General features: G+C 46.2%; 1 protein-coding gene across 1 annotated transcript; it reads left to right on the plus strand.

The window, feature by feature from the left end:
* Positions 1-16,732: 16,732 nt before the first annotated feature.
* LOC127931028 (coiled-coil domain-containing protein 1-like) lies at positions 16,733-18,530 on the plus strand. Its single transcript, XM_052521803.1, has 4 exons — positions 16,733-16,808; positions 17,150-17,511; positions 17,581-17,904; positions 18,102-18,530. The coding sequence occupies exons 1-4, from the start codon at positions 16,733-16,735 to the stop codon at positions 18,528-18,530; spliced, it is 1,191 nt and encodes a 396-aa protein (XP_052377763.1).
* Positions 18,531-22,834: the final 4,304 nt, after the last annotated feature.

Here is a 22,834-nt window from a genome sequence, read left to right on the forward strand (position 1 = left end):
TCACCATGTCTATGTGCAGTCATCACCATGTCTATGTGCAGTCATCACCATGTCTATGTGCAGTCATCACCATGTCTATGTGCAGTCATCACCGTGTCTATGTGCAGTCATCACCATGTCTATGTGCAGTCATCACCGTGTCTATGTGCAGTCATCACCATGTCTATGTGCAGTCATCACCACGTCATCACCATGTCTATGTTCAGTCATCACCATGTCTATGTTCAGTCATCACCATGTCTGTGTGCAGTCATCACCGTGTCTATGTGCAGTCATCACCGTGTCTATGTGCAGTCATCACCACGTCTATGTTCAGTCATCACCATGTCTATGTGCAGTCATCACCATGTCTATGTGCAGTCATCACCACGTCTATGTGCAGTCATCACCATGTCTGTGTGCAGTCATCACCGTGTCTATGTTCAGTCATCACCATGTCTATGTGCAGTCATCACCGTGTCTATGTGCAGTCATCACCATGTCTATGTGCAGTCATCACCACGTCATCACCATGTCTATGTTAAGTCATCACCAGTCATCAGTCATCACCATGTCTATGTTCAGTCATCACCATGTCTATGTTCAGTCATCACCGTGTCTATGTGCAGTCATCACCGTGTCTATGTGCAGTCATCACCGTGTCTATGTGCAGTCATCACCACGTCTATGTGCAGTCATCACCACATCATCACCACGTCATCACCGTGTCTATGTGCAGTCATCACCGTGTCTATGTGCAGTCATCACCACGTCTATGTGCAGTCATCACCAGTCATCACCACGTCATCACCGTGTCTATGTGCAGTCATCACCATGTCTATGTGCAGTCATCATCATCACCACGTCATCACCGTGTCTATGTGCAGTCATCACCATGTCTATGTGCAGTCATCACCACGTCTATGTTCAGTCATCACCGTGTCTATGTGCAGTCATCACCGTGTCTATGTGCAGTCATCACCACGTCTATGTGCAGTCATCACCATGTCTGTGTGCAGTCATCACCGCGTCTATGTGCAGTCATCACCATGTCTATGTGCAGTCATCACCACGTCTATGTGCAGTCATCACCATGTCTATGTGCAGTCATCACCATGTCTGTGTGCAGTCATCACCGTGTCTATGTGCAGTCATCACCGTGTCTATGTGCAGTCATCACCATGTCTATGTGCAGTCATCACCACGTCATCACCATGTCTATGTTCAGTCATCACCATGTCTATGTGCAGTCATCACCATGTCTATGTTCAGTCATCACCATGTCTATGTTCAGTCATCACCGTGTCTATGTGCAGTCATCACCGTGTCTATGTGCAGTCATCACCGTGTCTATGTGCAGTCATCACCATGTCTATGTGCAGTCATCACCATGTCTATGTGCAGTCATCACCGTGTCTATGTGCAGTCATCACCACGTCTATGTGCAGTCATCACCACATCATCACCACGTCATCACCGTGTCTATGTGCAGTCATCACCACGTCTATGTGCAGTCATCACCACATCATCACCAGTCATCACCGTGTCTATGTGCAGTCATCACCATGTCTATGTGCAGTCATCATCACCACGTCATCACCGTGTCTATGTGCAGTCATCACCATGTCTATGTGCAGTCATCACCATGTCTATGTTCAGTCATCACCGTGTCTATGTGCAGTCATCACCGTGTCTATGTGCAGTCATCACCGTGTCTATGTTCAGTCATCACCATGTCTATGTGCAGTCATCACCGTGTCTATGTGCAGTCATCACCATGTCTATGTGCAGTCATCACCACGTCTATGTACAGTCATCACCACGTCATCACCGTGTCTATGTTCAGTCATCACCATGTCTGTGTGCAGTCATCACCGTGTCTATGTGCAGTCATCACCGTGTCTATGTGCAGTCATCACCATGTCTATGTGCAGTCATCACCACGTCATCACCATGTCTATGTGCAGTCATCACCATGTCAGTCATCACCATGTCTATGTTCAGTCATCACCATGTCTATGTTCAGTCATCACCCTATGTGCAGTCTCACCGTGTCAGTCATCACCGTGTCTATGTGCAGTCATCACCACGTCTATGTGCAGTCATCACCACATCATCACCACGTCATCACCGTGTCTATGTGCAGTCATCACCGTGTCTATGTGCAGTCATCACCACGTCTATGTGCAGTCATCACATCATCACCACGTCTCACCGTGTCTGCAGTCATCACCATGTCTATGTGCAGTCATCACATCATCACCACGTCATCACCGTGTCTATGTGCAGTCATCACCATGTCTATGTGCAGTCATCACCATGTCTATGTGCAGTCATCACCATGTCTATGTGCAGTCATCACCACATCATCACCGTGTCTATGTGCAGTCATCACCACGTCTATGTGCAGTCATCACATCATGTCATCACCGTGTCTATGTTCAGTCATCACCATGTCTATGTGCAGTCATCACCACATCATCACCACGTCATCATCGTGTCTATGTGCAGTCATCACCATGTCTATGTGCAGTCATCACCATGTCTATGTGCAGTCATCACCACGTCATCACCATGTCTATGTTCAGTCATCACCACGTCATCACCATGTCTATGTTCAGTCATCACCATGTCTATGTGCAGTCATCACCACCATGTTCAGTCATCACCACGTCTATGTGCAGTCATCACCATGTCTATGTGCAGTCATCACCATGTCTATGTGCAGTCATCACCATGTCTATGTGCAGTCATCACCATGTCTATGTGCAGTCATCACCATGTCTATGTTCAGTCATCACCATGTCTATGTTCAGTCATCACCATGTCTATGTTCAGTCATCACCGTGTCTATGTCCACGTCTATGTGCAGTCATCACCACATCATCACCACGTCTATGTGCAGTCATCACCACATCATCACCACGTCTATGTGCAGTCATCACCACATCATCACCATGTCTATGTGCAGTCATCACCATGTCTGTGTGCAGTCATCACCATGTCTATGTGCAGTCATCACCATGTCTGTGTGCAGTCATCACCATGTCTATGTTCAGTCATCACCATGTCTATGTGCAGTCATCACCATGTCTATGTGCAGTCATCACCACGTCTATGTACAGTCATCACCACGTCATCACCGTGTCTATGTTCAGTCATCACCATGTCTGTGTGCAGTCATCACCGTGTCTATGTGCAGTCATCACCGTGTCTATGTGCAGTCATCACCATGTCTATGTGCAGTCATCACCATGTCTATGTGCAGTCATCACCACGTCATCACCATGTCTATGTGCAGTCATCACCATGTCTATGTTCAGTCATCACCATGTCTATGTGCAGTCATCACCGTGTCTGTGCAGTCATCACCGTGTCTATGTGCAGTCATCACCGTGTCTATGTGCAGTCATCACCATGTCTATGTGCAGTCATCACCACATCATCACCAGTCATCACCGTGTCTATGTGCAGTCATCACCATGTCTATGTGCAGTCATCACCACATCATCACCACGTCATCACCGTGTCTATGTGCAGTCATCACCATGTCTATGTGCAGTCATCACCGTGTCTATGTGCAGTCATCACCATGTCTATGTGCAGTCATCACCACATCATCACCACGTCATCACCATGTCTATGTGCAGTCATCACCACGTCATCACCGTGTCTATGTGCAGTCATCACCACGTCTATGTGCAGTCATCACCACATCATCACCACGTCATCACCGTGTCTATGTTCAGTCATCACCATGTCTATGTGCAGTCATCACCGTGTCTATGTCATCACCACATCATCACCACGTCTCATGTGCAGTCAGTCATCACCATGTCTATGTGCAGTCATCACCACGTCTATGTGCAGTCATCACCAGTCATCACCATGTCTATGTTCAGTCATCACCATGTCTATGTGCAGTCATGTCTATGTCAGTCATCACCATGTCTATGTGCAGTCATCACCGTGTCTATGTGCAGTCATCACCATGTCTATGTGCAGTCATCACCATGTCTATGTGCGGTCATCACCATGTCTATGTTCAGTCATCACCATGTCTATGTGCAGTCATCACCGTGTCTATGTGCAGTCATCACCGTGTCTATGTGCAGTCATCACCTGTCTATGTGCAGTCATCACCATGTCTATGTGCAGTCATCACCATGTCTATGTGCAGTCATCATGTGCAGTCATCACCACGTCTATGTGCAGTCATCACATCCAGTCATCACCACGTCTATGTGCAGTCATCACCATGTCTGTGTTCAGTCATCACCATGTCTATGTTCAGTCATCACCATGTCTATGTGCAGTCATCACCGTGTCTATGTGCAGTCATCACCATGTCTGTGTGCAGTCATCACCATGTCTATGTTCAGTCATCACCATGTCTATGTGCAGTCATCACCGTGTCTATGTGCAGTCATCACCATGTCTATGTGCAGTCATCACCATGTCTGTGTTCAGTCATCACGTCATCACCGTGTCTGTGTGCAGTCATCACTGTGTCTATGTGCAGTCATCACCGTGTCTATGTGCAGTCATCACTGTGTCTATGTGCAGTCATCATGTCTATGTGTCTCACCACATGTCACCAGTCATCACCGTGTCTATGTGCAGTCATCACCATGTCTATGTGCAGTCATCACCGTGTCTATGTGCAGTCATCACCATGTCTATGTGCAGTCACCACGTCATCCGTGTCTATGTGCAGTCATCACCATGTCTATGTGCAGTCATCACCACGTCTATGTGCAGTCATCACCACGTCTATGTGCAGTCATCACCACGTCTATGTGCAGTCATCACCACGTCGTGTCTATGTGCAGTCATCACCACGTCTATGTGCAGTCATCACCACATCATCACCATGTCTATGTGCAGTCATCACCACGTCTATGTGCAGTCATCACCATGTCTATGTGCAGTCATCACCGTGTCTATGTGCAGTCATCACCATGTCTATGTGCAGTCATCACCACGTCTATGTGCAGTCATCACCACATCATCACCACGTCATCACCGTGTCTATGTGCAGTCATCACCATGTCTATGTGCAGTCATCACCACGTCTATGTGCAGTCATCACCACGTCATCACCATGTCTATGTGCAGTCATCACCATGTCTATGTGCAGTCATCACCATGTCTATGTGCAGTCATCACCATGTCTATGTTCAGTCATCACCATGTCTATGTGCAGTCATCACCGTGTCTATGTGCAGTCATCACCATGTCTATGTGCAGTCATCACCGTGTCTATGTTCAGTCATCACCATGTCTATGTTCAGTCATCACCGTGTCTATGTTCAGTCATCACCGTGTCTATGTGCAGTCATCACCGTGTCTATGTGCAGTCATCACCGTGTCTATGTGCAGTCATCACCGTGTCTATGTGCAGTCATCACCACGTCTGTGTGCAGTCATCACCATGTCTATGTGCAGTCATCACCACGTCTATGTGCAGTCATCACCATGTCTATGTGCAGTCATCACCATGTCTATGTGCAGTCATCACCATGTCTATGTGCAGTCATCACCATGTCTATGTGCAGTCATCACCATGTCTATGTGCAGTCATCACCGTGTCTATGTGCAGTCATCACCGTGTCTATGTGCAGTCATCACCATGTCTATGTGCAGTCATCACCACGTCTATGTGCAGTCATCACCACGTCTATGTGCAGTCATCACCATGTCTATGTGCAGTCATCACCATGTCTATGTGCAGTCATCACCATGTCTATGTGCAGTCATCACTGTGTCTATGTGCAGTCATCACCGTCATCACCATGTCTATGTGCAGTCATCACCATGTCTATGTGCAGTCATCACCACGTCTGTGTGCAGTCATCACCACGTCTATGTGCAGTCATCACCATGTCTATGTGCAGTCATCACCATGTCTATGTGCAGTCATCACCGTGTCTATGTGCAGTCATCACCATGTCTATGTTCAGTCATCACCGTGTCTATGTGCAGTCATCACCACGTCATCACCACAGTCATCACCATGTCTATGTGCAGTCATCACCATGTCTATGTGCAGTCATCACCATGTCTATGTGCAGTCATCACCATGTCTATGTGCAGTCATCACCATGTCTATGTGCAGTCATCACCATGTCTATGTGCAGTCATCACCATGTCTATGTGCAGTCATCACCGTGTCTATGTGCAGTCATCACCATGTCTATGTGCAGTCATCATCATCACCACGTCATCATGTCTATGCAGTCATCACCATGTCTATGTGCAGTCATCACCACATCATGTCTCATGTGTTCAGTCATCACCATGTCTATGTGCAGTCATCACCACATCATCACCACGTCATCATCGTGTCTATGTGCAGTCATCACCACATCACCATGTCTATGTGCAGTCATCACCATGTCTATGTTCAGTCATCACCATGTCTATGTGCAGTCATCACCGTGTCTATGTGCAGTCATCACCGTGTCTATGTGCAGTCATCACCATGTCTATGTGCAGTCATCACCATGTCTATGTGCAGTCATCACCACGTCATCACCATGTCTATGTTCAGCAGTCATCACCGTGTCTATGTTCAGTCATCACCACATCATCACCATGTCTATGTGCAGTCATCACCATGTCTATGTTCAGTCATCACCATGTCTATGTGCAGTCATCACCGTGTCTATGTGCAGTCATCACCGTGTCTATGTGCAGTCATCACCATGTCTATGTGCAGTCATCACCGTGTCTATGTGCAGTCATCACCGTGTCTATGTGCAGTCATCACCGTGTCTATGTGCAGTCATCACCGTGTCTATGTGCAGTCATCACCATGTCTATGTGCAGTCATCACCGTGTCTATGTGCAGTCATCACCACGTCTGTGTGCAGTCATCACCATGTCTATGTGCAGTCATCACCATGTCTATGTGCAGTCATCACCATGTCTATGTGCAGTCATCACCATGTCTATGTGCAGTCATCACCTATGTGCAGTCATCACCACGTCTATGTGCAGTCATCACCATGTCTATGTGCAGTCATCACCATGTCTATGTGCAGTCATCACCATGTCTGTGTGCAGTCATCACCATGTCTATGTGCAGTCATCACCATGTCTATGTGCAGTCATCACCACGTCTATGTGCAGTCATCACCACGTCATCACCATGTCTATGTGCAGTCATCACCGTGTCTATGTGCAGTCATCATCACCCGTGTCTGTGTGCAGTCATCACTGTGTCTATGTGCAGTCATCACCGTGTCTATGTGCAGTCATCACTGTGTCTATGTGCAGTCATCACCATGTCTATGTGCAGTCATCACCACATCATGTCTATGTGCAGTCATCACCATGTCTATGTGCAGTCATCACCGTGTCTATGTGCAGTCATCACCACGTCTATGTGCAGTCATCACCACATCATCACCACGTCTATGTGCAGTCATCACCATGTCTATGTGCAGTCATCACCACGTCTATGTGCAGTCATCACCATGTCTATGTGCAGTCATCACCACGTCTATGTGCAGTCATCACCACATCATCACCACGTCTATGTGCAGTCATCACCATGTCTATGTGCAGTCATCACCGTGTCTATGTTCAGTCATCACCATGTCTATGTGCAGTCATCACCATGTCTATGTGCAGTCATCACCATGTCTATGTGCAGTCATCACCGTGTCTATGTTCAGTCATCACCATGTCTATGTGCAGTCATCACCACGTCTATGTGCAGTCATCACCACATCATCACCACGTCATCACCGTGTCTATGTGCAGTCATCACCATGTCTATGTGCAGTCATCACCACGTCTATGTGCAGTCATCACCACATCATCACCATGTCTATGTTCAGTCATCACCAGTCATCACCATGTCTATGTTCAGTCATCACCATGTCTATGTTCAGTCATCACCATGTCTATGTTCAGTCATCACCATGTCTATGTGCAGTCATCACCGTGTCTATGTGCAGTCATCACCATGTCTATGTGCAGTCATCACCGTGTCTATGTTCAGTCATCACCGTGTCTATGTGCAGTCATCACCGTGTCTATGTTCAGTCATCACCGTGTCTATGTGCAGTCATCACCGTGTCTATGTGCAGTCATCACCGTGTCTATGTGCAGTCATCACCGTGTCTATGTGCAGTCATCACCATGTCTGTGTGCAGTCATCACCATGTCTATGTGCAGTCATCACCACGTCTATGTGCAGTCATCACCATGTCTATGTGCAGTCATCACCATGTCTATGTGCAGTCATCACCATGTCTATGTGCAGTCATCACCACGTCTATGTGCAGTCATCACCACGTCATCACCATGTCTATGTGCAGTCATCACCATGTCTATGTGCAGTCATCACCACGTCTGTGTGCAGTCATCACCATGTCTATGTGCAGTCATCACCACGTCTGTGTGCAGTCATCACCACGTCTGTGTGCAGTCATCACCATGTCTATGTGCAGTCATCACCATGTCTATGTGCAGTCATCACCATGTCTATGTGCAGTCATCACCACGTCTATGTGCAGTCATCACCACGTCATCACCATGTCTATGTGCAGTCATCACCGTGTCTATGTGCAGTCATCACCACGTCTGTGTGCAGTCATCACAGGTCTATGTGCAGTCATCACCATGTCTATGTCAGTCATCACCATGTCTATGTGCAGTCATCACCACGTCTATGTGCAGTCATCACCACATCATCACCATGTCTATGTGCAGTCATCACCGTGTCTATGTGCAGTCATCACCACGTCTGTGTGCAGTCATCACCATGTCTATGTGCAGTCATCACCATGTCTATGTGCAGTCATCACCATGTCTATGTGCAGTCATCACCATGTCTATGTGCAGTCATCACCATGTCTATGTGCAGTCATCACCACGTCTATGTGCAGTCATCACCATGTCTATGTGCAGTCATCACCGTGTCTATGTGCAGTCATCACCATGTCTATGTGCAGTCATCACCACGTCATCACCGTGTCTATGTTCAGTCATCACCATGTCTATGTGCAGTCATCACCACGTCATCACCGTGTCTATGTGCAGTCATCACCATGTCTATGTGCAGTCATCACCACGTCATCACCGTGTCTATGTTCACCAGTCAGTCATCACGCAGTCATCACCATGTCTATGTTCAGTCATCACCATGTCTATGTTCAGTCATCACCATGTCTATGTGCAGTCATCACCGTGTCTATGTGCAGTCATCACCGTGTCTATGTGCAGTCATCACCATGTCTATGTGCAGTCATCACCATGTCTATGTGCAGTCATCACCACGTCATCACCATGTCTATGTTCAGTCATCACACGTCATCACCATGTCTATGTTCAGTCATCACATGTCATGTGCAGTCATCACCATGTCTATGTTCAGTCATCACCATGTCTATGTTCAGTCATCACAGTATCTATGTGCAGTCATGTCTGTGTGCAGTCATCACCGTGTCTATGTGCAGTCATCACCATGTCTATGTGCAGTCATCACCGTGTCTATGTTCAGTCATCACCGTGTCTATGTGCAGTCATCACCATGTCTATGTGCAGTCATCACCGTGTCTATGTGCAGTCATCACCATGTCTATGTGCAGTCATCACCGTGTCTATGTGCAGTCATCACCATGTCTATGTGCAGTCATCACCATGTCTATGTGCAGTCATCACCATGTCTATGTGCAGTCATCACCATGTCTATGTGCAGTCATCACCATGTCTATGTGCAGTCATCACCATGTCTATGTGCAGTCATCACCACGTCTATGTGCAGTCATCACCACGTCATCACCATGTCTATGTGCAGTCATCACCATGTCTATGTGCAGTCATCACCACGTCTATGTGCAGTCATCACCATGTCTATGTGCAGTCATCACCATGTCTATGTGCAGTCATCACCACGTCATGTCAGTCATGTGTCTATGTGCAGTCATCACCGTGTCTATGTGCAGTCATCACCATGTCTATGTGCAGTCATCACCATGTCTATGTGCAGTCATCACCATGTCTATGTGCAGTCATCACCATGTCTATGTGCAGTCATCACCATGTCTATGTGCAGTCATCACCATGTCTATGTGCAGTCATCACCGTGTCTATGTGCAGTCATCACCATGTCTATGTGCAGTCATCACCATGTCTATGTGCAGTCATCATGTCTATGTGCAGTCATCACCACGTCATGTCAGTCATCACCGTGTCTATGTGCAGTCATCACCGTGTCTATGTGCAGTCATCACCATGTCTATGTGCAGTCATCACCACATCATCACCACGTCATCACCGTGTCTATGTGCAGTCATCACCATGTCTATGTGCAGTCATCACCATGTCTATGTGCAGTCATCACCATGTCTGTGTGCAGTCATCACCGTGTCTATGTGCAGTCATCACCATGTCTATGTGCAGTCATCACCATGTCTATGTGCAGTCATCACCGTGTCTATGTGCAGTCATCACCACATCATCACCACGTCATCACCGTGTCTATGTGCAGTCATCACCATGTCTATGTGCAGTCATCACCGTGTCTATGTTCAGTCATCACCATGTCTATGTGCAGTCATCACCACATCATCACCACGTCATCACCGTGTCTATGTGCAGTCATCACCATGTCTATGTGCAGTCATCACCACGTCATCCCCGTGTCTATGTGCAGTCATCACCGTGTCTATGTGCAGTCATCACCACGTCTATGTGCAGTCATCATCACCACGTCATCACCGTGTCTATGTTCAGTCATCACCACATCATCACCACATCATCACCGTGTCTATGTGCAGTCATCACCATGTCTATGTGCAGTCATCACCACGTCTATGTGCAGTCATCACCACGTCTGTGTGCAGTCATCACCACGTCTGTGTGCAGTCATCACCACGTCTGTGTGCAGTCATCACCACATCATCACCACGTCTGTGTGCAGTCATCACCGTGTCTATGTGCAGTCATCACCGTGTCTATGTGCAGTCATCACCGTGTCTATGTGCAGTCATCACCGTGTCTATGTGCAGTCATCACCGTGTCTATGTGCAGTCATCACCGTGTCTATGTCAGTCATCACCGTGTCTATGTGCAGTCATCACCATGTCTATGTGCAGTCATCACATGTCTACAGTCATCACCATGTCTATGTTCAGTCATCACCATGTCTATGTGCAGTCATCACCATGTCTATGTTCAGTCATCACCATGTCTATGTTCAGTCATCACCATGTCTATGTTCAGTCATCACCACGTCTATGTGCAGTCATCACCACATCACCACCAGTCATCACCGTGTCTATGTGCAGTCATCACCATGTCTATGTTCAGTCATCACCGTGTCTATGTGCAGTCATCACCATGTCTATGTTCAGTCATCACCATGTCTATGTGCAGTCATCACCATGTCTATGTGCAGTCATCACCATGTCTATGTGCAGTCATCACCATGTCTATGTGCAGTCATCACCATGTCTATGTGCAGTCATCACCATGTCTGTGTGTTCCCTCTTATCGGCTCAGGGTCTGATAAGAGAGAGAGGAAAAACCCAGGATGAAAGCCAGACAGCCATAGGGGAGCAAGGTTTTCCTGTTTCCAGCTACTTGGTCCACAAGCTTTATGGAACACAGAGGTATTGTTCTCAGACACTTAAGGAAGCTGCATTTGTGATTTTGTGAGGCCATCTTTCCTTGGCTGAAGCGGGGCCCTGGGTAGAGGTAGAGTACCTGAGCAGTTTTATTGGTGTTTTATGTTTTATGATTAGGAGCTTGTGCTAAGGAATAGAGGTAGAGAGAGAGCTCTCAGTCTTGTGAAATGATTTGCATGGGACGGGGGGCACACACAAGACGTCCTTTCAAGCTCGCTGCATCAAAGGAGTGTGGAACATTTGAAACTTGCCTTTGAGTAAAGTTGATAGACCCAGAACCACTCTGTTTGAATATTTTAGAGACCAATGAAAACAATTGCAATTCAACTTAAAAGTGATGTGGTGCAAAAGACCACAGAATAAAACTCCCTCAAAATAAATGATGTGTTTAACCTTTTACTGTAGTGAGCTAAATCAGGGTCACACAGAGTGTTTGATTTGTTCAACACTGTTTTGGTTACTACATAATTCCAAATGTGTTATTTCATCATTTTGATGTCTTCACTAGTATTCTACAATGTAGAAAAAAAGAAAAAAACCTCTAGAATGAGTAGATGTTCTAAAACCCTTGACCAGTAGTGTAAATAAATTATGAAATTATGAAAAATATGAATAACATTCCACCTATGAGGCCAAATGGGGCGCTTTGTTCATTGACAGCAGGAAAGGGCTACATTCAGGTCAAATATGTTTACGCAGACACTTTTGATTCTGTATGGAATTGCAGATTAAAAGTAGGTGAAGAGGAAGAGGGCACCTGATGTTATCCAGGAGGAAACACAGGAGGGAGGGATGGAGGGGGGAGGACAGAGAGGGGGAGGACAGAGAGAGGGGGAGGACAGAGGGGGAGGACAGAGAGGGGGGGCAGGGAGGAGGGGAGGACAGAGAGGGGTGAGGACAGAGAGAGAGGGGGAGGACAGAGAGGGGATGAGGACAGAGAGGGGTGAGGATAGAGAGGGGGGGACAGAGAGAGGGGGGGAGGACAGAGAGAGGGCGGAGGACAGAGAGAGAGGGGCGGAGGACAGAGAGAGAGGGGTGGAGGACAGAGAGGGGGTGAGGACAGAGAGGGGGGAGGACAGAGAGAGGGTGAGGACAGAGAGAGGGGGGGGGAGGACAGAGAGAGAGGGGGAGGACAGAGAGGGGGAGGACAGAGAGGGGGTGAGGACAGAGAGGGGTGAGGACAGAGAGGGGGTGAGGACAGAGAGGGAGGGGGATGACAGAGAGAGAGAGGGGGGAGGACAGAGAGAGAGAGGGGGAGGACAGAGAGAGAGAGGGGGAGGACAGAGAGGGGGTGAGGATAGAGACAGAGGGGGAGGACAGAGGGAGAGGGGAGGACAGAGGGGGTGAGGATAGAGAGGGGGAGGACAGAGAGGGGGAGGACAGAGAGGGGGTGGAGGACTGAGAGAGAGGGGGAGGACAGAGAGGGGGAGGACAGAGAGAGAGGGGTGGAGGAAAGAGAGTGGGTGAGGACAGAGGGGGAGGACAGAGAGAGGGTGAGGACAGAGAGAGGGTGAGGACAGAGAGAGAGGGGGGAGGACAGAGAGAGAGGGGGAGGTCAGAGAGGGGGGTAGGACAGAGAGAGAGGGGGAGGACAGAGAGAGAGGGGAGGTCAGAGAGGGGGTAGGACAGAGAGAGAGGGGGAGGACAGAGAGGGGGAGGACAGAGAGAGAGGGGGGAGGACAGAGAGAGAGGGGGGAGGTCAGAGAGAGAGAGGGGGAGGTCAGAGAGAGAGGGGGAGGTCAGATAGAGAGGGGGAGGTCAGATAGAGAGGGGGAGGTCAGATAGAGAGGGGGAGGTCAGAGAGAGAGGGGGAGGTCAGAGAGAGAGGGGGAGGTCAGAGAGAGAGGGGGAGGTCAGAGAGGGGGAGGACAGAGAGAGAGGGGGAGGACAGAGAGAGGGGGAGGTCAGAGAGAGAGGGGGAGGTCAGAGAGAGAGGGGGAGGTCAGAGAGAGAGGGGGAGGACAGAGAGGGGGTGGACAGAGAGAGAGGGGGAGGACAGAGAGGGGGAGGTCAGAGAGGGGGGAGGACAGAGAGAGAGAGGGGGGAGGTCAGAGAGGGGGGGGGGGGATAGAGAGAGAGGGGGAGGTCAGAGAGGGGGAGGACAGAGGAAGGCTGATTCCGGTAAACAGTGAGTCTGAATTGATGTTCAGTGAGATGGAAGAGAAAAGAAACAAGATAAGCCCCTCGGTTCCCTCTCACATCTCTGTATGTTTGCACTGAATTATTGAAGGCCTAAAGTACAGCCAGCTGCCTGATAACAGCAGCCAAAGCACATGAATGTGGACCACAAAGAGAGAACCATGTGAGCGCCACTTTGGCCTGTTTGAATGTCATTGATAGCGCTATAGTGCTCGTCAGCAATATCCCAAAGTGGCAATATAATAGATTGTGTTGATGATAATGTTGCGATGTACATGATTAGATTTTAATCTGAAGAAGATGTTGTTTTGGAATGAGGTGCTTGAGGGCTTCTCTGTTTGCTAAGAGGATTGTGATAACAACACATGTGGGTTGTGAGTAGCTTGTACTGTGTACTGGGAGAGAGAATGGAGAGGGTTGAATTGCCTTTCACCCTGAAGATTATTTAACTTTCAATATTGATATATTCGCTTTGTGGAGCCTTTGGTCATATCTTATCACTGACTTTTAATAAAATACATTTCCTTATTGTTGTTGTTGTTGATGGGGTATCATTAAACCACAAAAGAGTATGGTCTTGAACATAACCAAGACTAGCCTGACGACTCACACTAAATTGTTCCGCTGCTCTGTCGTTCACAACATACTTTAATCTGAGACTTCCATCACTGCAGTCGTCTGTGGCGACGATGGGTGTTGTACAAAACAAAGTCATCAGCAATTGGATCGTCTCTAACCAATCAGAGTATCAAAGCCAATGATCGATGTCATAAAGCTGCTTTACACACCTGTCCTGGGTCTGGTCCAACCCATCGGTTTCTGGACCAATCAGACAGCCCCTGAATGTGTTTGTTTCGGTGAAGGGTCGGGAGGTACTCAGATCCAGACTTATTGCGGAGAAGAAACTAACGTCCGTGGATGTGGCATAGCGTTTGGCCGGAACAAGGATTCTTGGTAACTAGGCAACAACCAAGACAGTGGAATTGACAAAATGTTGCAACCATTCCAGCTAGTGCTCTGTCTTCTACCTTACACTGCAGAGGGCAGGGGCAGAGTGGAGCTATAGTCCATCCCTAGCTTGGTGTGGGAAGCCGGTTCATTCTTTCCAGCCAGTGTCCAGTGATCCTCCACAGCCCAAATCCAGGTCATTTCCACTCCAGCAGGGTAGGAAAGGAAAGATTTAGCTCAGCTGGTGTGGTAAAAAGGTTCCTCGAGGGAAAAGGCAGGAAGCATATGTGGGAGAGGGTGCAGGATGTGTGCATTTCCTAACCTCCTGACAAATGTATGACCATATTAGAGACACATATTTCCTTCAGATTACACAGACCCACATAGAATTTGAAAACAAACCCAATTTTGATAAACTCTCATATCTACTGTGTGAAATACCACAGTGTGCCATCACAGCAGCAAGATGTGTGACCTGTTGCCACAAGAAAAGGTCAACCAGTGAAGAACAAACACCATTTTTATGTTTATTTATTTTCCCTTTTGTACTTGAACTATTTGCACATAATATGACATTTAAAAAATATGTATTTTTTGGGAACTTTTGTGAGTGTAATGTTTAATGTACATTTTTATTTATTTCACTTTTGTTTATCATCTACTTCACTTGCTTTGGCAATGTTATCATATGTTTCCCATGCCAATAAAGCCCTTAAATTGAATTGAATTGGAAGGCAGGGAGGGAGAGGGAATGAGGGTGGGGTGGGGTGGGGGGCTGGTAGGGAGGGAGGGAGAGAGAGATATCGTTAGAGAGGGGGAATAGAGAGAAATGAGGTAGAGACAGTAGAAACACAGATATGGGTAGAGATAGCCAGGCAGAGTGTGCCTGAGTGTGTGTATTTGACCCTTTGACCCTTTGAGTACCTGTAGGAGATGAGGTACAGGGAGCACTGTGTCCATCCATGTAGATAACCACTGTGCTGTAATTGCCTCATTTATCTCTTTGTGTTAGATCGGATTTACACAGGGAACTTTTCTCCTATGCTCTCCGGCTTAGCGTGACCTTTCACTGACCCTTGGTCCTCTGGATTTCTGACCTCTGACCCCTGGTTAAGCAGGCCAGTCTTTAGAGCGAACAGACCTCTATATCCTCCAGAGACAGAGTGTAATACCCTTTCCACACTATCTAGCCCCACGATGCCATACCATGTTGTGTGTTTCTACACTACTCTTTCCAGCCCTAACTTTACACTACAATGTCCATCATTTCCAGCACTAACTTTACACTACAATGTCCATCATTTCCAGCCCTAACTTTACACTACAATGTCCATCATTTCCAGCCCTAACTTTACACTACAATGTCCATCATTTCCAGCCCTAACTTCACACTACAATGTCCATCATTTCCAGCCCTAACTTCACACTACAATGTCCATCATTTCCAGCCCTAACTTCACACTACAATGTCCATCATTTCCAGCCCTAACTTTACACTACAATGTCCATCATTTCCAGCCCTAACTTCACACTACAATGTCCATCATTTCCAGCCCTAACTTCACACTACAATGTCCATCATTTCCAGCCCTAACTTCACACTACAATGTCCATCATTTCCAGCCCTAACTTTACACTACAATGTCCATCATTTCCAGCCCTAACTTTACACTACAATGTCCATCATTTCCAGCCCTAACTTTACACTACAATGTCCATCATTTCCAGCCCTAACTTTACACTACAATGTCCATCATTTCCAGCACTAACTTTACACTACAATGTCCATCATTTCCAGCCCTAACTTCACACTACAATGTCCATCATTTCCAGCCCTAACTTCACACTACAATGTCCATTTCCAGCCCTAACTTCACACTACAATGTCCATCATTTCCAGCCCTAACTTTACACTACAATGTCCATCATTTCCAGCCCTAACTTTACACTACAATGTTCATAATTTCCAGCACTAATTTTACACAAACCGTGCTTTATAATATACTGTGATATGCCATAACAGAATGAGCTGCTACAGAGCAGTATATAAGCAGAGGAAAGGAATCACAGCCTTACCCGGCGATACAGACACTGTGGATTGTAAGCATCCCTTTGTAAATAGTGTGTTCAACATTTTGTATGTGTGTATGCAGCATGATTGTACATACGGTATGTGTTCATAGGTTTGCGTGAGCTGTTCTATGCATGTATGAGAGTGTGCCTGTGGTTGTTGTTGTGGATGAAGATGTTGATGAGGATTTTTTATTTTACCTTTATTTAACTAGGCAAGTCAGTTAAGAACAAATTCTTATTTTCAATGACGGCCTAGGAACAGTGGGTTAACTGCCTGTTCAGGGGCAGAACGACAGATTTGTACCTTGTCAGTTTGGGGATTTGAACTTGCATCCTTTCGGTTACTAGTCCAACGCTCTAACCACTAGGCTACCCTGCCACCCCGGATGTGCATGAGGATGAGGATGTGGTTGTGGATGAGGATGTGGATGTGGATGAGGATGTGGTTGTGGATGTGGATGAGGATGTGGTTGTGGATGAGGATGTGGTTGTGGATGAGGATGTGGATGAGGATGTGGATGGGGATGTGGATATGGTTGTGGATGAAGATGAGGATGTGGATGAGGATGTGGATGTGCATGTGGTTTTGGATGAGGATGTGGTTGCGGTTCTGGATGAGGATGTGGTTGTGGATGATGATGTGGATGAGGATGTGGTTGTGGATGAGGATGAGGATGTGGATGAGGACGTGGTTGTTGATGTGGATATGGATGAGGATGAGGATGTGCCTGTGGTTGTGGTTGTGGATGAGGATGTGGATGTGGATGTGGATGAGGATGTGGTTGTGGTTGTGGATGAGGATGTGGTTGTGGATGAGGATGTGGTTGTGGATGAAGATGTGGATGAGGATGAGGATGAGGATGTGGTTGTGGTTGTGGATGAGGATGTGGTTGTGGATGATGATGAGGATGTGGTTGTGGATGTGGATGTGGTTGAGGATGTGGTTGTGGATGAGGATGAGGATGTGGATGAGGACGTGGTTGTTGATGTGGATATGGATGAGGATGAGGATGTGGTTGTGGTTGTGGATGAGGATGTGGTTGTGGATGAGGATGTGGTTGTGGATGAAGATGTGGATGAGGATGAGGATGAGGATGTGGTTGTGGTTGTGGATGAGGATGTGGTTGGGATGATGATGAGGATGTGGTTGTGGATGTGGATGTGGTTGAGGATGTGGTTGAGGATGATGATGTGGATATGGATGAGGATGTGGTTGTGGTTGTGGATGAGGATGTGGTTGTGGATGAGGATGTGGTTGTGGATGTGGATGAGGATGTGCCTGTGGATGTGGATGTGGTTGTGGACGAGGATGAGGATGAGGATGAGGATGTGGATGTGGATGAGGATGTGGTTGTGGATGAGGATGTGGTTGTGGATGAGGATGTGGATGAGGATGTGGTTGTGGATAAGGATGTGGATTTGGATGTGGATGTGGATGTGGATGAGGATGTGGATGAGGATGTGGATGTGGATGAGGATGTGGTTGTGGATAAGGATGTGGATGAGGATGTGGATGGGGATGTGGATGAGTTTGTGGATGAGGTTGTGGATGAGGATGTGGATGTGGATGAGGAAGAGGATGTGGATGTGGATGAGGATAAGCATGTGGATGTGGATGAGGATGTGGATGTGGATGAGGATGTGGATGAGGATGTGGATGTGGATGAGGATGTGGATGAGGATGTGGATGAGGATGAGGATGTGGATGAGGATGTGGATGTGGATGAGGATGTGGATGTGCATGCATAGCTGTGTAAACGACCCGATGGTTAAATATTTACGAGGCAGTGTTCTCCTGGCACTAGTGGGATCAGGACCTTACATCCTGACATTCTTAGCAGGACCTTGGGATGTCACAGTGAAAGGAATGGGGGGCTGTGTGTGTGTGTGTGTGTGCGTGTGCGTGTGTGTGTGTGTGTGTGTGTGTGTGTGTGTATGCTTGCAGGGACCAGTGCAGGAGCACATCCCACAACAGTACAGTACAGCTAAAAAAAATGGTATGCCAACTGTATTTTTGAAAAATTCCGATCTGGTTTTAGTGCCCACCACATCACAGTGACAGACTTAGTTAAAGTGGTACATTATCTTAGAGCCAACACAACAAACAGCTCTCTGTCCTTGTACTCTTAGATTTAAGTGTTGCATGTGATAAATACAATTTTAAATTTGATTTGATGTCCTTCTGGACAGACTGGAGAGGTGAGTTGGCCTCTACGGTCCACTTCTAAATGAGTTTAGAACATATTGAACCGGTCAATCATTTTTTTGTCAGCCTTGGTGAACATAACTCAGAGAAAATACCCATCACATGTGGAGTTCAATCACCACCTTCCGGAGACACCTGAAACCCCACCTCTTCAAGGAATACCTAGGATAGGGTAAGTAAGGGTAAGTAATCCTTCTCACCCCCTTCTCACCCCCAACAAGATTTAGATGCAAGTGGCTGTTCCACTGGTTGTCATAAGGTGTATGCACCAATTTGTAAGTCGCTCTGGATAAGAGCGTCTGCTAAATGACTTAAATGTAAATGTAATGAGTTCCACGAGTTTCGATTTCGGGTCTGGTACTGTTCAGTTTCTATATGTTACTCCTTGGTAGCGTTATCAGAAAGCCCAGCATTGATTTTCACTGCTACGCAGACATGTATTTACATTTCTGTGTCACCAGACAATTTTAGCTCCACGGATAAACTATTACACTGAATTAGTGATTTAAATACTTGGATGGCTCACAATTTGCTCCAGCTAAATCAAGACAAGACCGAGGTACTTATTGTTGGAGCCAAAGCACAGAGCGAGAATCTGGCGGCACATTTGAATTCCCGGGCAATAAAGATAAAACACCAGGTCAAAAAAACGAGGTGTTATTTTAGATTCTGAGCTAAATTTCAAATCACATAATAGGAATGTGACCAAAATAGCTTTTTACCACCTGAGAAACATTGTCAAGGTGAGGCCGTTTCTCTCTCAGGCTGATACAGAGAGACTCATCCATGCTTTTATTACAAGCAGGCTTGACTACTGTCATGCTCTCCAGTCTGGTCTACCCAAGAAAGCCACTGGTTAACGGCAAAACATACAGAATGCTGCAGCGTGGGTACTGACCAAGACCAGACGGAGAGCACACACTACACCGGTTTAAAGGTTTCTGCACTGGCTGGCTGTGAGCTTTAGAATACGTTTTAAGATTCTTCTATTGTTTTTTTTATTTTTATCTCAATCCACAATTGTGCACCCCAATACATTTCAGACATGCTTTTTAGTTTTGTACCCAGTAGGTCCCTCAGGTCTTCTGGTACTGGCCTTTAACTATCCCAAAGTCTTGGACAAAGAGGAATGGAGAGACAGCCTTTTAACTATCCCAAAGTCTAGGATCAAGAGGCATGGAGAGACAGCCTTTTAACTATCCCAAAGTCTAGGACCAAGAGGAATGGAGAGGCAGCCTTTTAACTATCCCAAAGTCTAGGACCAAGAGGCATGGAGAGACAGCCTTTTAACTATCCCAAAGTCTTGGATCAAGAGGAATGGAGAGACAGCCTTTTAACTATCCCAAAGTCTTGGACCAAGAGGCATGGAGAGGCAGCCTTTTAACTATCCCAAATCCTAGGACAAAGAGGAATGGAGAGACAGCCTTTTAACTATCCCAAAGTCTAGGACCAAGAGGCATGGAGAGGCAGCCTTTTAACTATCCCAAAGTCTGTGACCAAGAGGCATGGAGAGGAAGCCTTTAGTTATTAACTACCCCCCCCAGTAAAGCACATTGTGTTGCATGACATGTCTGAAATGCTGTATAAGTAAAGCTTGATTTGATTTGATTGGGGTGGCAGGTAGCTTAGCGGTTAAGAGTGTTGGGACGGTAACTGAAACATTGCTGGTTCGAATCCCTGAACCGACTAGGTGAACAATCTGTTGAGCACTTAAGGCACTGAACCGACTTGGTGAACAATCTGTTGAGCACTTAAGGCACTGAACCGACTAGGTGAACAATCTGTTGAGCACTTAAGGCACTGAACCGACTAGGTGAACAATCTGTTGAGCACTTAAGGCACTGAACCGACTAGGTGAACAATCTGTTGAGCACTTAAGGCACTGAAACGACTTGGTGAACAATCTGTTGAGCACTTAAGGCACTGAACCGACTAGGTGAACAATCTGTTGAGCACTTAAGGCACTGAACCGACTTGGTGAACAATCTGTTGAGCACTTAAGGCACTGAACCGACTAGGTGAACAATCTGTTGAGCACTTAAGGCACTGAACCGACTTGGTGAACAATCTGTTGAACACTTAAGGCACTGAACCGACTAGGTGAACAATCTGTTGAGCACTTAAGGCACTGAACCGACTTGGTGAACAATCTGTTGAGCACTTAAGGCACTGAACCGACTAGGTGAACAATCTGTTGAGCACTTAAGGCACTGAACCGACTTGGTGAACAATCTGTTGAGCACTTAAGGCACTGAACCGACTAGGTGAACAATCTGTTGAGCACTTAAGGCACTGAACCGACTAGGTGAACAATCTGTTGAGCACTTAAGGCACTGAACCGACTTGGTGAACAATCTGTTGAGCACTTAACCCTAGTTGCTCCTGTAAGTCGCTCTGGACAAGAGTTTCTATTAAATGACTGAACTGTAAAATGAGAGAACAGGGGAAGTGAAGTTCAGGATGTAGTTTCCCTTTTATTCATACCCAACTATTGATTGGCATGGGGAATGGGAGTCGAGCACAGCAGGCATCCTCCTCAGTAGAAGGTAATGGGATGTGGAGTGTTGTTGGAGCAAACAGTAATTCAAATGAAACATTTACAATCATTTCTTGTTGCCAGCCTTTAATACCTCTATTCCCTTTAATACGTCTATTCCCTTTACTATCTCTATTCCCTTTAATACGTCTATTCCCTTTACTATCTCTATTCCTTTCACTACTCCTATTCCCTTTAATACCTCTATTCATCCTTTAATACCTCTATTCCCTTTAATACGTCTATTCCCTTTACTATCTCTATTCCCTTTAATACGTCTATTCCCTTTACTATCTCTCTTCCTTTCACTACTCCTATTCCCTTTAATACCTCTATTCATCCTTTACTATCTCTATTCCCTTTAATACGTCTATTCCCTTTACTATCTCTATTCCATTTAATACCTCTATTCCCTTTAATATCTCTATTCAACCTTTACTACCTCTATTCCTTTTACTACCTCTATTCCATTTAATACTTCTATTCCCTTTAATATCTCTATTTAACCTTTACTACCTCTATTCCTTTTACTACCTCTATTCCATTTAATATCTCTATTCCTTTTACTACCTCTATTCCCTTTACTACCCCTTTTCCTTTTACTACCTCTATTCTGTTTACTATGTCTATTCCCTTTAATACCTCAATTCCCTTTACTATCTCTATTCTCTTTACTACCTCTATTCCCTTTAATACCTCTATTCCCTTTAATACCTCTATTCCCTTTAATATCTCTATTCAACCTTTACTACCTCTATTCCCTTTACTACCTCTATTCCATTTAATACCTCTATTCCCTTTAATACCTCTATTCTCTTTACTACCTCTATTCCCTTTTACTACCTCTATTCTCTGTACTATCTCTATTCCATTTAATACTTCTATTCCCTTTAATATCTCTATTTAACCTTTACTACCTCTATTCCATGTAATATCTCTATTCATCCTTTACTACCTCTATTCCCTTTACTATCTCTATTCTCTTTACTACCTCTCTATTCCCTTTAATACCTCTATTCCCTTTAATACCTCTATTCCCTTTACTACCTCTATTCCCTTTAATATCTCTATTCAACCTTTACTACCTCTATTCCATTTAATACTTATATTCCCTTTAATATCTCTATTCAACCTTTACTACCTCTATTCCCTTTACTACCTCTATTCCCTTTACTACCTCTATTCCATTTAATACCTCTATTCCCTTTAATACCTCTATTCTCTTTACTACCTCTATTCCCTTTACTATCTCTATTCTCTTTACTACCTCTATTGAGATGAGATGGAATTTGTGCAGACCTCACATATTCT

Source organism: Oncorhynchus keta, chromosome 7 (assembly GCF_023373465.1).
Source record: "Oncorhynchus keta strain PuntledgeMale-10-30-2019 chromosome 7, Oket_V2, whole genome shotgun sequence".
NCBI classification, from domain to species: domain Eukaryota; kingdom Metazoa; phylum Chordata; class Actinopteri; order Salmoniformes; family Salmonidae; genus Oncorhynchus; species Oncorhynchus keta.

Bases quoted from the DNA above. Each gene is read 5' to 3' on its own strand.
- LOC127931028 (XM_052521803.1), top strand. From the start codon at position 16,733: ATGAGCTGCTACAGAGCAGTATATAAGCAGAGGAAAGGAATCACAGCC. The intron at 16,809-17,149 runs GTAAGCATCCCT...TCTAACCACTAG, and splicing joins CGATACAGACACTGTGGATT to GCTACCCTGCCACCCCGGAT. The intron at 17,905-18,101 runs GTTGGGATGATG...GATGAGGATGAG, and splicing joins TGGTTGTGGATGAGGATGTG to GATGAGGATGTGGATGTGGA.